Source organism: Gallinula chloropus (genome assembly GCF_964237585.1).
Source record: "Gallinula chloropus genome assembly, chromosome: 2".
Lineage (NCBI taxonomy): Eukaryota > Metazoa > Chordata > Aves > Gruiformes > Rallidae > Gallinula > Gallinula chloropus.
Window position 1 is genome coordinate 103935446 of NC_140086.1, and position 14465 is coordinate 103949910.

At 40.5% G+C, this 14465-nt stretch overlaps 1 protein-coding gene across 1 annotated transcript in view; it reads right to left on the reverse strand.

The window, feature by feature from the left end:
* CNTNAP2 (contactin associated protein 2) overlaps positions 1–14465 on the reverse strand; it is a gene marked incomplete at both ends in the record, with an annotated part of 1153104 nt that overhangs the window by 72579 nt on the left and 1066060 nt on the right. The window contains 2 exons of the mRNA XM_084260050.1: positions 8856–8989; positions 10372–10617. Of these exons, the coding sequence (XP_084116176.1) occupies positions 8856–8989; positions 10372–10617 (380 nt within the window). The remainder of the gene's footprint in view (positions 1–8855; positions 8990–10371; positions 10618–14465) is intronic.

Below are 14465 nucleotides of genomic sequence, written 5' to 3' on the forward strand. Positions count from 1 at the left end.
AAAGGGAAGTAGAAATGGCTCAGTACTCTGCTGTGTTTACTTCAAAGATTTTAATTCACACTGTAAAATAAAGAAGTTGAGCAAATTCAGCAAAGGAGAAAATGAACAAAATTGCTGTGAGGTCATGGACATCCTGTGAGCACAAAAGAACAGATATGGAAATTATTTATTGGTGAATTATTCATTCCCTACTGATTCTGATGCATATGATTTGAATTCTGCTCTGCTGTTTCTTGCTGATGTTTATTGACTCTTTTGTGAACTGAACATCTAGTCTTCTGCAACATCTGTAACATCATTATACTCGGAGGGAATTTGATGTATGCAAAGATCTGTGTCTGTATTTTGCAAAACGGAGTTTAGAGCTATGGGAATGAAATACTATATCAATACAAGTTTTGTTTTATTTTCAAAATTTCTCATATTGATAGCTTTTTGTGCTATTTTTTCAACTATTTCTGAAAAGATCTGTATTTTCAAATCTAAGCAAAAAATAATTTCTTGTGATTTCTGAGTGAAAAGAAGAGCTTAGCAGCTATAGGTAAACTGAGTGCTAATACATTAAACATGCAGATGTAATGTGTGGTTCTGCTATAGAAAATGGTCTGAGTTTACCCTTCTGTTGCACTAGAATTTTGAGTAATACACTGCCACCGCATAATGTCAATGCATAGTGGAAATGATTTATCTCCAGGGATTTTAAATAATTCACAGAATCACAGAATCACAAGGTTGGGAGAGACTTTTGAAGATCATCAAGTCCAACCATTTCCATCCTATGCTAAACCATATCCCTAAGTACCTCATCTACCCTTTTTTTAAACACATCCAGGGAAGGTGACTCAACCACATCCCTGGGCAGCCTGTTCCAGGCCCTGACAACTCTTTCAGTAAAACTTTTTTTCTAATATCCAATCTAAACCTGCCCTGGCACAGCTTCATGCCATTTCCCCTTGTCCTATCTCCTGTCACCTGGCTGAAGAGACCATCGCCCACCGCTCTACAACCTCCCTTCAGGTAGTTGTAGGTGGTGATAAGGTCTCCCCTCAGCCTCCTCTTCTCCAGGCTAAACAGCCTCAGCTCCCTCAGCTGCTCCTCATAGGATTTGCCCTCCAGCCCCTTCACCAGCCTGGTTGCCCTTCTCTGGACTCGCTCGAGGACCTCAATGTCCTTTTTATGGTGGGGAGCCCTGAACTGGACACAGTACTCGAGATGCGGCCTCACCAATGCCGAGTACAGGGGCACAATCACCTCGCTGGACCTACTGGCCACACTGTTTTTGATACAAGCCAAGATGCCATTGGCTTTCCTGGCCACCCTGGCACACTGCTGGCTTGTATTTGGTCTGCAGTCAACCAACACTCCCAGGTCCTTCTCTTCCTGACAGCTCTCCAGCCAGTCTCCCCCAAGCCTGTAGCGCTGCCTGGGGTTGTTATGTCCCATGTGCAGCACTCTACACTTGGCCTTGTTAAACTTCATCCCACTGGTCTCAGCCCATTGGTCCAGTCTGTTCTGATCCCTCTGAAGAGCCTCCCTACCCTCAGGCAGATCAACACTTCCTCCTAGTTTAGTGTCATCTGCAAACTTACTGAGGGAGCATTCAGTCCCTTCATCGAGGTCATTGATAAAGATGTTGAACAGGACTGGACCCAGGACTGAGCCCTGGGGGATGCCATTCGTGACCAGACTCCAGCTGGATTTTGTTTCATTCACCACCACCCTTTGGGCCCGTCCATCCAGCCAGTTTTTAACCCAGCTGAGGGTCCACCTGTCCAGGCCAGTGGCAGCCAGTTTCTCAGTCAGAATGCTGTGAGGAACCGTGTCAAAGGCTTTACTGAAGTCCAGGTAGACCACATCCACAGCCTTCCCCTTGTCCATTAAGCGGGTCACCTTGTCATAGAAGCTGATCAGGTTAGTTTGACAGGATCTACCTTTTGTAAACCCATGTTGACTAGGCCTGATCCCCTGGCCATCACACATGTGCTGCATGATAGCTCCCAAGAGGACCCTCTCCATGATCTTCCCTGGGACTGAGGTCAGACTGACAGGCCTGTAGTTCCCTGGATCCTCCTTCTGGCCATTCTTATATATAGGTGTATTCATTTCAGCAGGAAGTTCTTTGCTATTAATAGAAAAAATTAGTAACTTTTTTTCCCTCTAAAGCAAAACCTGCTTGGAAATTCATTAAATATAATTCTAATATAATAGGTACAGCCAATAATTAGAAAAAAAATTAGAGTGTTAGAGTTACACTGATATTAACTATGATTTACCTGTGTACCTGTGGTTAAAACACTGGACATTTAAAACATGTTTTATTCATGTCAGCCGCTACAGAATTTGTAAATACTGTCTGACTCTTTTCTTTCAAATCCTGAACAGTACCTCTCCATTACACACTAGTCAGTGAAATGCTAGTTAAACCAGTCTTCAAATTAGGAATCTACACAATTTACAGCACTGTCCAAAGAATGCTGTGGCAGTATGTTTGCCCGGAAAATCAAGGAAATAGATAAGTAAAGATGGCATTTCTAGATCGTTTGATGCCATAACTACCATTACTATGTTTAATCCTAAGGAAAAGGTTTTAAAAACATGACTGAATGGGAGAGTTTTCAGAGAAGAGTTATAAAATTGTTTTATGTCTCAAAACCAATAGACTTCTAATGGTAAACTAAAATTCTTCAATTTATTTAGCTTCTTAGAGACAAGATGAAAAGATGTTTTAATCAGCATCTCTCAGAAAGTGTGAAGGGGAATGGCACCTGACACCAAGTGATTCTTTCATCTATCAAGCATAGACACAAAGATCCCAAAGTTAAATGCTGAAGTCTCCAGAGGGCAAACTGCAAATTGGGTGCAAATTCTTTACAGGAAGGGAACTTAACAATTGGAAGACATGGGCAAAGGATATGGTAAATTTTCTATCATTTGAAGTCTTTAAAGCGAGATAAAAATGTCTTTCTAGAAAATGTGTTCTTATTACTTATCAGATTAGCTACAGAAAATAATTTGGTGAAATTTTATGGCCTCTGTCAAGCAAGAGCTCAGAGTGATCATATTCTGTTTAGGCTTCAAAATATGTAAACCAAAATAGCTAGGTATGATTCTACAGCAATAGTAATGATAGGAGGTGAAATTACAGCCTCACTGAAGTCTATGACAAAGTTTCCACACCCCTTAATGACACCAAAATTTAATCTATAATTATGAAAATCTTTAATATATTCATTACATTTAAGCTTGGGGTTATATGCAGACTGCTTTGCTCCAGTTCATCCATCTTACTGCTATTATGCTTACCATTTTATTTTGTATTCAGGTTAGTTTTGAATTAACTTTTTATAATCTAAATTTTTTAGCATCTAGGAGTATGCAAATGTTAACATTTTCAAGAAGTTGTTGTAGTTTTGTGTGGCTGGGTTCTGGTGGAGAAGGCAGTGGAGCTGCAGAGATGGCTCCTGCAAGAAGCATCTAGAAGCTCTCTGCAAGCCTGACAGAGTAAACACCAGGTGACTCAAGGCTGGAGTTGCTGCTGACCAAAGCTGAGCCCATCAGCGATGGTCACAGCCCCTCTGGGAATCACATTTATGAAGAAAAAAACCCACAAGCAGCTGCATCTTGCCACCAGAGAGGGTAGTGAGAAGATGTAAGAAACTCTGCAAGCACCAAGGCCAGGGAAGGGGGGAGGGGATGCCAGTGAGAGATTCCCCTGCAGCCCATGGATGATGCCAGGGAACAGAGATCCCATCTACAGCCCATGGAGGACCCCACGCTGGTGGAGACACCTGAAGGACGCTGTGACCCTGTGGGAAACCTGCATTGGAGCAAGGTCCTGGCAGTGAAACCTGCATCCTGGGGAGAGACAGACTCATGCCAGAGCAGATTTACTGGGGAAATTGTGACTCTCTCAGCCATGCTGAGGCAATTAGTGAGGACCTGATGCCCCAACAGAAAGGACTCACATTGGACAAGTTCTTGGAGGACTGTCTCCCATGGGTGGGACCCCATGCTGGAGCAGGGGCACGGTGTGAAGAATGCCTCCCCAGCTAAGGAGGAAAACAATTTATGAGGGATTGAGCAAAATCCACATTTCCCCAGTCCCCACCCCTTGCTGTGCCACAATGAAGGGGGAAGAAGTGAGCAAAATCATGAATAAAGTGAAGTCTGCTAAGAAGGGACGAGTGTGTGTGTGTGGAAAGTACTTTTTAAGATCTGGTCGCACTTCTCATTATCCAACTCTGGTTTTACTGGGTGTCCAGTGTAGTCTAGTAAATTAGATAGTTTTATTTCCTTTACTCTGTGTTGAGTCTGTTTTTCCCGTGATGCTAATTACAGAACGATCTCTCCCTGTCTTTATTCCAACTCCTAAGCTTCTCAGTACATATTTTTTCCCCTTTCCAGCTGAAAAGGGGAGTGAGAGTGGCTTTTGTTGGCATCTGGCCTCCAGCCAGGGTCAAACCACCACAGTTCAGAGATCAAAATTAAAATAAGAGAATGGACTTGCAAAAAATCTGTTTCTCCTTGCATTCATTTGTGTAAGTCAAATACTGCTTTTACACACAAGTCTTGAAAAATATTTCATTCTCACTGAAAAATATTTCATTCATTTCTGAAGAAGTTGCTCAGGTCAAATTCTTGTCAGAGAAGGCATTGGAAGCTGTGACTCATAACCTGTTTCTAGAAATGGCGTTAAAATGAATATGAAGAACTGGATACCTGTTGAGAATATATACGAGTATCTTCGTATGGAAGTTGAGAGGTCCAGTCCAAGTCTGTTGACAATCAACTTAATTCCATTGAAAATTTAAGTATATAATTTTTTTTCCTTTCTTTCTTTTTTATTCTTTGTACCATACTGATAGAGCTTTGTGCAACAGAACAAAAATGCCTCTAATTCAGATTCCACCCTTACTTTGGAGACATACACAGTCTTGCACTAAGGGTGCAACTGCTGCAGTTCTTTAAGGTACAATTTATAGCTGAGGCCTTTCATTGACTTCAGGGGGCTTTGCCAGAATGTCTGCTAGGGAGTTTTTGTCCTTGGCTTTCTTAAGAGAAGATTTTACTGATGTGTGAATAGTGTTAATCACCCATGAACACTTGGTAAAGAGTGATCGGGTTTTTATGATATGGAAAATACCCCACTGAAGCATGAAACCTTTTAATGAAGTCAAACAAAGTAAAACTTGCCCTCCATGACCTAAAGCTCAGCTCCTGAAATGTCATTTACTACAATAATGCATTCCCCCTCTATCAGTCTGGGCTTTTTCTTGCCACAGGTGAACTAATGCAGCTTTGGAGGTCTGCCATGGTTACTAGTATCTGTTATTTTACTAGAGATGAGAGAAAGGAATTCTTATCAGCAAAACTTAATTTTGCCCACCTCATGGAAACAACAGAAAATAAGCAGATCTTTGTCCATGAATTTATGTAATTTAATTTTCCTGACACCCAGATCAACTGTATATCCTTAATCTTTTCCTTGAGAAACCACTGGCATCACAAACAGGAGCTTGTTATTTAATGTGGAACTAATTATTGATTTGTCTGCAGTCAGTGAATGTGGAAACCCAAAATACAAAAACCTTTTGACAGTCCTAGCTTCTACTTTTAGTCTTGATTGTCTTGCTATGTTAGGAATAAGGATGTAATTCTAATGAAAAAAAAATCACATTAAAAGTGCTTTTTCTTGTGTTTGTTATCTTATAGATATACAGTATTGTGAACATGTCAAATTCTGATTGATTGGACAGTAACTGACTGTATGTAAATAATCAGTGGTCTCCTGCTTGACAGCATCAAGTGAGGTCTTGCAGATTTCAGTGATGAGTCTTTTACTATATTTACAGATAAGCGAAACTCCTGAGAATCATGATAAAATTCTGTTTCACATAGTTCATATGGTAGCAATTTATTGCCTGGCCACAGATTTTTTAAATCTTCCTGGCAGTACAGGGTAAGTTAGAAAGACAGGTATTCTAACTATGAACTTGCTGTTAAAATCTCAAAAATACTGAGTGCTCTTGAATTGGAACTTCAACAAGAAATAAATCGTTCTTGTGACACTTTTTTGCCATGTAGAGATGTGAAAGTGTGAGCAAGAGCAACCGGCAAGGAAGCTGTCTTCTTTAAAAGCAAGCAAACCAGCTGCTCATCATGTTGGAGAAGGATTTAGCAGGAAATAAAAGTCTACTCAAATGCACATTGCTCAGGTCTGCAAGAGAATACTCATACTTTATGATTTGTCCTCTGGGTACTGAGAAAAATTGTACTTGTATCTTTTGTATTTTTGGACACCATGAAAAGTTTATATTTGGACACAGTGAACAATCTGCCCAGATCCATTTCTGTTCATATCGGTTCTCCCATTTACAGAACATAACCAAATAAGAAATAAAATCAACTTCCTTATAGAATAAACCCAATATGACAGGAATCTTCTGTTTCAGGATACCGTAGAGGTAGGATGTCTAGATTTGGTTTGTATGTGTCCCTACTTTCCCTATTCTTGCATGTGTATCAGACAGATGACCTCATTTAATAATCCTCAGATGTATCTGCTTTCTGATTACAAAATCATAGAATCATAGAATCATAGAATGGCATGGGTTGGAAGGGACCCCAAGGATCATAGAGCTCCAACCCCCCTGCCACAGGCAGGGCCACCAACCTCAGGCTTGGATCTACACAAGGTTGCCCAGGGCCCCATCCAACCTGGCCTTGAACACTTCCAGGGACAGGGCATCCACTACTTCTCTGGGCAGCCTGTTCCAGCACCTCACCACTCTTTCTGTAAAAAACTTCTCCCTAATATCTAATCTAAACCTTCCCTCCTTTAGCTTTAGTCCATTCCCCCTTGTCCTGCCATTATCTGCTCTTTTAAAAAGTTGAATCCCATCCTGCTTATAAGCTCCTCTCAGGTACTGGAAGGCTGTAATGAGGTCCCCCCACAGCCTTCTCTTCTCCAGGCTGAACAAGCCCAGCTCCCTCAGCCTCTCTTCGTAGAGGGCTGTTTTAAGCACACTGACTAGATTAAGAAATTTTGACCACAAGCAACACTAACCAAAATGTTGCTGGCTCTTCAAAGCCCTAGATAGCGGACTCATAAAACACCAGGGGAAAAAAAATGCTGTTATGTGATTTGATGCAAGGCTAGGATGCTTAACTGTGTATATGTTTTCCAACTGGGCAAGGTATCTCATTGGACCCCTCCTGTAAATCACAGAATCACAGAATTGTGGGGGTTGGAAGAGACCTCAAGAGATCATTGGGTCCAACCCCCCTGCCAAAGCAGGTTCTTTAGGACAGATCACACAAATAGGCATCCAGATGGGTCTCGAGTATCTCCAGAGATGGAGACTCCACAACCCCTCTGGGCAGCCTGTGCCAGGGTTCTGTCACCCTCACTGTGAAAAAGTTCTTCCACATGTTGTTGCGGAACTTCCTGTGCTCCAACCTGAGGCCGTTGCCCCTTGTCCTGTCTCCACAGTCAACTGAGAGGAGCTTTACAGCTGTCTAAAACAGCCAGCCATGACTTCATAGGAAACACGCTATATCTCCCCAAAATAGAAGCATTTAACAGAAGAAGGGAACTTAACTGTAGGTCTGTAGCTTCCACTTAGCAGTAAGAGAAATACATCCAAATGCAAGAGCACGCAAGAAAGACACATATATCAAAATATACCCCTCCTGACCTTCAAAAGGCTGAAGAGCGTTTGGATGTATTGCCTATATATTTTTCATATTATCACGTTTTGCAACTTTTCTAATTTTATGACAATTCTACTTCAGTGCATCCAGTGTTATTCTAAGTACCAGGAGCCTCAGTGAAATGACACTGTAATGCACTGAACAGGTTTCTTTTTGATGCCTTGAAACAATAACTGTCAGGGATCTATTTTAATCTTTAGGTAGATAATACTGTGACAGCTACTAGCCTTCACCTTTTGGCTTGGTTCCCAAGGAGACTTGCCCTTTTTCTATTTCATTTGTTATTGGTTGTGGTTTGCTTCTTATGAACTATCAAATCCAGATTAATCTTTCCCTTCCACCTGACTCTCCTGCCAACAGAACTGTTTTCATACCCTGCTGCAATCTCCATGTTTGTGGATGTGACAACCAGGGAATGAAAACAGAGTGCTGTAATGACCACAGAGGGAAAGCTGTCTAGAAACATTGATTGCTTCTGGTAGCACTCCCCTCGGTTATTTAAATAGTATTGTATTATTTCAAAGGTTTGTAAACTGAGATATGAAGAGATGGAGTTCCTGGCTGTGCTGTACCAAAACCTAAATAAATTAGAGCTATGTGCCTTCAATAATACTCTCAATCTCAGACTCCTGTCACACAATGACTTAAGAATATGCTCATCTTCACCAAACAGCTCTTCCAATTTCATTGGACTGCAGGGGAAATTTAAATTTAAACACATTCTCATTTGCAGACTCAGGACTTACAGCATGATATTTAGTTTGTGTATCAGGCTCTACTGCCATTTAAGATGATGCTGTAGGGTATCCTTTCTGGCTTCCAGCTGTTGCTTCAAAATGGCGTGGATCTATCCTAAGTCCCATGTTATTTATCATCCCAGATGTCTTTGATGCCCTCGAGCATCTACAGTGACACCTGTATTAGCCCAGCCGTCATCACACTAGAATGAGGATTTCAGAACAACATAATAATGCAATAGAAAGAGAGAATAGCTTTTGTTAACTACTAGAAGTGTGATCTGCAAGCAGAATCCCATCTATTGTACTTTTTATTTCCTAAATTGCACTGTCTTCAGAGGGATAGAGACCATAAAGACACAAAATGCTACAAGCTACAAGTCATGGAATCAACCTACAACTTACCTGCAGTACGATGTCCCGTCCATTCCGTGTGATGTTAACTGTATGGGGCTGTCCATTAGCCATGTTTCTGTGGTCCACATCAATGTTATATGGTTCTTTGGTGCCTCCTAAGCTGTACCGAATTTGCAGATTCCCTAGTGAAAGAAATGTGAAAAGCACTCTTTATTCACCAGCTACCTCACCTGTTTATTTTCACATACAACTGTTATCTTTTTAGACCTAAATTTTTTTCAGAGCTGGTGTCTACAGTAGAAGAGCTAGTGTTTGATATTATAAAGCTACTGGGTTGAAAATTGCTTTCGGTTTATAATGCAGAAGTGTGACAATGAGCAGCATCTCAAATCCAAAGTGTATGTAAACACTCCAGATTGCAAACCAAAGAAATTGGAACTATGCCTTGAACTATATAGACAATTGGTATAAATTTGAGCACATCAATTAGCACTTTACTGTTGAGATTATTATCCTTGCCGCAGTAAATTTCTTTGAAGTTATACAAAGTGTGATATTTTCTAAAGAATAAACCATTGATATGCATTGAATAAAGGTAAAATTACAACAAATGAACACTGACACATAATCTACACAAGAGACTTTCTTGTTCTCACATTTAATTGTTGTTGACAGGTGACCGTCTGGACTTTTATGGAAATTTAATAATATATGGTGAAATGAAAATCTCAGGTTATATTGTTAGAAAAGTATAGTCAAAAGTGCTTAACTGATATTCATGACCTACTGCCAGGCAGATTTTTCTTTTCTAATCAAAACTGAAATATATGCTCTTCATAACAAAATTTGATATTTGATTAAAAGGAAGGATGCTTGAAGAGGGAAATGCAGACCCGATTATTGATCAAAATCTGAAATATTCTGTCCCAAAAGTGCAGACCTAGACCTTTATAACTATAGTTGAGATGTCTGATGTGGGATTTCTCACATGCACCTTTTTTTTTCCCTGCATCAGGAAAAATTTGAGTGTCATGGGGAATAGTCATAGTAACTTACTTATCCAATACAAGACAACAGTAGTAAAAACATCCTAATTATGATTTTCATGGGGTACTAAGGCAATGTTTGGAATTGAGATATATTCTGTTTTGACAATGAACAGAAAATAGACTATATTCAAATTTCAACCAGCACCAAAACATTTAGGACCATACATATATACTGTGCTACATAGCACTGGGTAATCAAATTTTTAGAGGAACATTACATTACACTTTCCACTGCCTGCTGATGATATTGCCATGACTTCAGTGATTAAGGTGCCTACATGTGGATGCTTACTTGTCCTGTCTGTAATGCTAGTTCATGGTAGTGATCTGACTCTTATAACAGGTTGGTTGGTTTGTTTTTGAGAGGGAGGGTTGGCTAGTGAAACCCCACTGAATTGAACCGTTACATTATTAACAAAATTTAGTGCAGCAGAATACAGTTTCAGGTCCTATGTACATGACAAGGGCGAAGGGGCTACTCTCTTCAATGGAGGGACCCCAGAGCAGCTGCTTACCAGAAGGCTTAACAAGCACAGCCATGAAGTCCTGGGTATAGGAGCTGATGTACAGTAGGACACAAGGAGATTTGGTGGTACTGAAGCTGAAGCTGAGCTCTTCTTTATGCAAGTTGAGGTCAGGTGCTGTGGTCTCAGGATCTATGGAACTCAAAAGCGTTCGGCTAACTAAATCCTTCATGCTAGTGCCTGGGGAGTGGAAGTTGTAACGAAGCCACATTCCCTCTTCAAAAAATGCTCCAACATCTTGAATGTAAGAGGAAAAGAAGAAAAAATAAAAAAGATAAATTAGACTTGCTAACACCTTTTGCATGAAGCATATTGCTACTGATTCAACCAGTCCTAATCTATGCATGCTTCTATTGTTGCACTATTTAAGCCTCAGTATTTTCCGATGAGAATGAAAAGCACAATCTCCATATTACTGGCGGGTACCTGGATTCACAGAACAAAAGACAGACATGAAGCCTATGTCTGTATCTCATATCAATGCCTCAGACCAGAAGAAACATGCTTTAGGTTTATTCTCATTGAGGTCTTGTGGCAGATCATGTTCCAAAAAAGGATACAAGGAAGAGAGATGTAAGAACAGAGTAAACAAGCACTGCCAAGGAAAAGCAAAGCCAGCAATTCTGAGTGGATTTGGAAGGACCTCAGAAAAGAATGATGATGATTCCAACACCTGAAAGGCTTGAAACAGGATTGAACCCAATGCTAGGAATCACCCACTACTAGCATAATCCTTCATGAGAATTGCATAACCAGGACGCTCTTACAGGAGATAAAAGAGACACCACTTGAACTGTAGCTACCAGGAGGTGCTATCCAAAGTTTTTCAAACGAATCTGGACAAAATGTCATGTTTCAGTACACCTGACAGAAAATAAAACTACTTTTGGCAGAAGTAATACTTTTTTTCTGAAAAAACTTCATTATTACTTCTGACAAAAATGCAGTCCTGCCTATTTCTTAATAATAAAAGCATAGTTCCAGATTGACATTCTTACATTGAAGGCAGACTGACAGCCTCCCACAGGAATCACAGCACAGCTGCCTACCACTGGTAGTGTATAATCTGCTGAGTCTATTGGGAATTGCAGGACTGGCTTCCTATGGCCGTCATTCCTTTAGTGACTGGACAGGTGCTGGAGAGGCTTTGCTGTCTGGGGCAACATTATTAAAGGAAATTTTAGAATCACATGGGAACTTAATTAAAAAGGTATGTTTATGAACATTTTTAAGGGATCAAATAATGATGAATAAAGATTATGAGCATAGTATATGAGTACTGTATTTAAATAATAGTTATAAGCAATCCTTGAAGGTGACCTGTTTTTTAAGAAAACCAGCAACTTTCATCATATACTACTTTCCTAGATGATGCAAAGTTGCCACAGGTTGGTACAAAACTGCTATTGTAAACTTCTGAAAAATCAACACACTGTCTTTGTTTAAAAAGAAATTTAATTTTTTTCCCCTTTTAGCATTTGGAGTCTTCACATAATTCTAAGGAAAGGCTTTATCTCAAAACATATGAAGGAAGATGTCCAGTTTAGAAACTGTGCAGTGATACAGAGCAAATCAGGAATGAGTCTGCAGACTTTATTCAGAGTAGCTGAGTAGAGAAAAGATAGCAAGGCAGATAAAATTGTAATAGACTTCACTGATGCTCCTTTCCAGAATCTAATGCTGGAAAAGTTTATGTTTTCCTGTTGCCATATAAAAATTCTCCAAAACTCAAAATATCATATTCACTTTCACTGTGCAGCCAAATAAAACGTGGAGTCAAGTCATGGTCCCAAGATGCTATAAATAATTTGATCATTCTGATAGATTTATAACTGCCATTGCATAGGAGAAACCTTAATTCACCCGGAAACAGCTATGGGAGAGGCAATTCAATTTAACAGGTATATTTTGCAGTACAGTACACTTAAGTACTCCTGGATTAAAAAAGTGAAGGTCCCTATCCTCACAATACTTCCCCAATATGCGATGCCTTCTGCTGTTAATGGCAGCGTTGAAAACAAGCATTAGCAGTTACCAATCTAAAGCAGCATATGCTATAGCTCTAAATATTTGCCAGACTGGCTGAAAAATATCCCTACAACCACGGATTTATTTCTTCTTCAGCCTCTGTTTCCAGCTCCCACAAGCTGCTCCTCGGGCAGATGCTGTATCAATTACACTGCTGCAGCACCGGCAGCCCCATTTGCCAGCGCCGGCTCCTGTCATGCAGGCAACCACGCCGCTTGGCACTGCCGCTCCGCTGGCCGGGCCCGCAGCCCCCGCGGGGGCTCCGCGTATGCATGCAGCACACTGATGCAAAATTATATTCGCCTCTGGTCTGGTTACTGCTTGTCATGCCTTTCATTTTAGGAGCGATCTCGACAATTGCCTGCTGCTGTGCGTGCCCAGGGCCTCACTTACTGGGAATACTGGGACGTTCAGTCCTGACCTCAGTGCTGCTCTGGGACTGAATTGGGAAGCCTGCAACCCATTTTCCACAGCCAAGAACGTTATGAATTGCTACTTTAGATGTTCATTACTAGGACGAAAGCTTTAAGTAAATGGTGCTTTCTGAAATGGTAAGACTTTTTTTTTTTTTTCCTTTTCCCCCAAAAGGATTTCTTGACAAAGCTGTTCTGTACATTTAAATTTATTTGAGCTGAGAAAACAATTTTCAGTATAACTGTATTATTACAGGCGTACAAGCCACTGTAATGAGCCTTGAAATTCTCCTCACATGCACACCACCTCTTTTAAGAGGAAGGATGAGAGAAAGGTTCACGGTTCACTTCGGCTGTGTGAGTGCATTAGGCCCTCAACAGGAAGATATTGAATCCCCTGAAGTTCCAGCTCAGCAAAGAGGCTGATGCACATAATTACGCTTTTTAGTGAATGAAGCTGAAGTCCATGCAGCAGGGCTGCAAAGTGCTCAGCAGCTTACAGGTGCAGGCTGTTTAAACTATTACGAATTATTAGAAAAAGCTAAAGCATCATTTTCTCTATATTGAATGCAGGTATAAGATAGCCTGGAAATGTTGAGGGCTGATCAATGAAAAAACTATCTATCTTCTTGGAGGTCACAAGTGTATCGTCTTTCTGAAGATCTGATAGAAGGAGTATTGATGCCCTTCATTCAGAAAACCCTTCAAGCTGCCTGAGTAAAAGGGGTAAAACACAGTAAAAGCCCTGTTGCTGAAACGTGGGTGGTGTTTCCATGCACCACCCTCTGCCTTCTTTTGTAGTATTTCAAAGGCTATCTGAAGAGGTGAGTCTTGGGGGACAAGGTATAAAATTTAGTGAATGAATGATTCCTCTGTAAACTGCCCTTTCTAGAGAGAAAATTTAGGGAAATAAATGTGATGATAATAGATCAGATTTCTTTGGAAAGTAGTACCTATTTCTACACCAATATGCAGTGTAGTCATGCTTTGTGGACAGATTTTGCAAATACATAGTTTGGGCTTGCTTTGTAGAGGAACCCAGAACAGGATTTGTGGATCATTAGAAATTATTTTATCAAGCAAGATGTGTATCCCCAGTGTGCACTGCACATACTTTACAAAAATGTCTGGCTTCAATTTGAAAAGGGATGAATCAAAACCTGATCCAAAGCACATGTAGCCGGAACTGATAAGCTTATTTTGAAGCCTGCAATTCTTTGGTCATCTCCCTAGTCCTCCTAAAACCACTCTCATTCAGGTTTTTCCTCCACTGGAAAAGTGGAGGAAAAACCTGAATAAGTACAAAAAAAAATCCCCATTTCACTTACAAAAAGTCCACAATCTCATGACATTTTTGGGCTGGTGTCATAGGCCTAAGAAAATACAAGTAGGAACCTGATTCTCCTTTGCTACTGGTTTAACCTCAATGAGCTGTCTCTGTCAATTCTTCTCTCCTCAGATAGTTAAAGAGATTCTTCTAACCATACACTCAGTCACACCCAGAACCTGTCTTCTTTCAGCATTACATTTCCCTCACCTGCGAAGAGTACTGCCAGCATGGCACAGGTGTGGCTGAACATAGTTTTAGCAAGATTTTTTATCTGGAGGCATACGTAAAAGATACAGAACTCATCAGGCTTTACA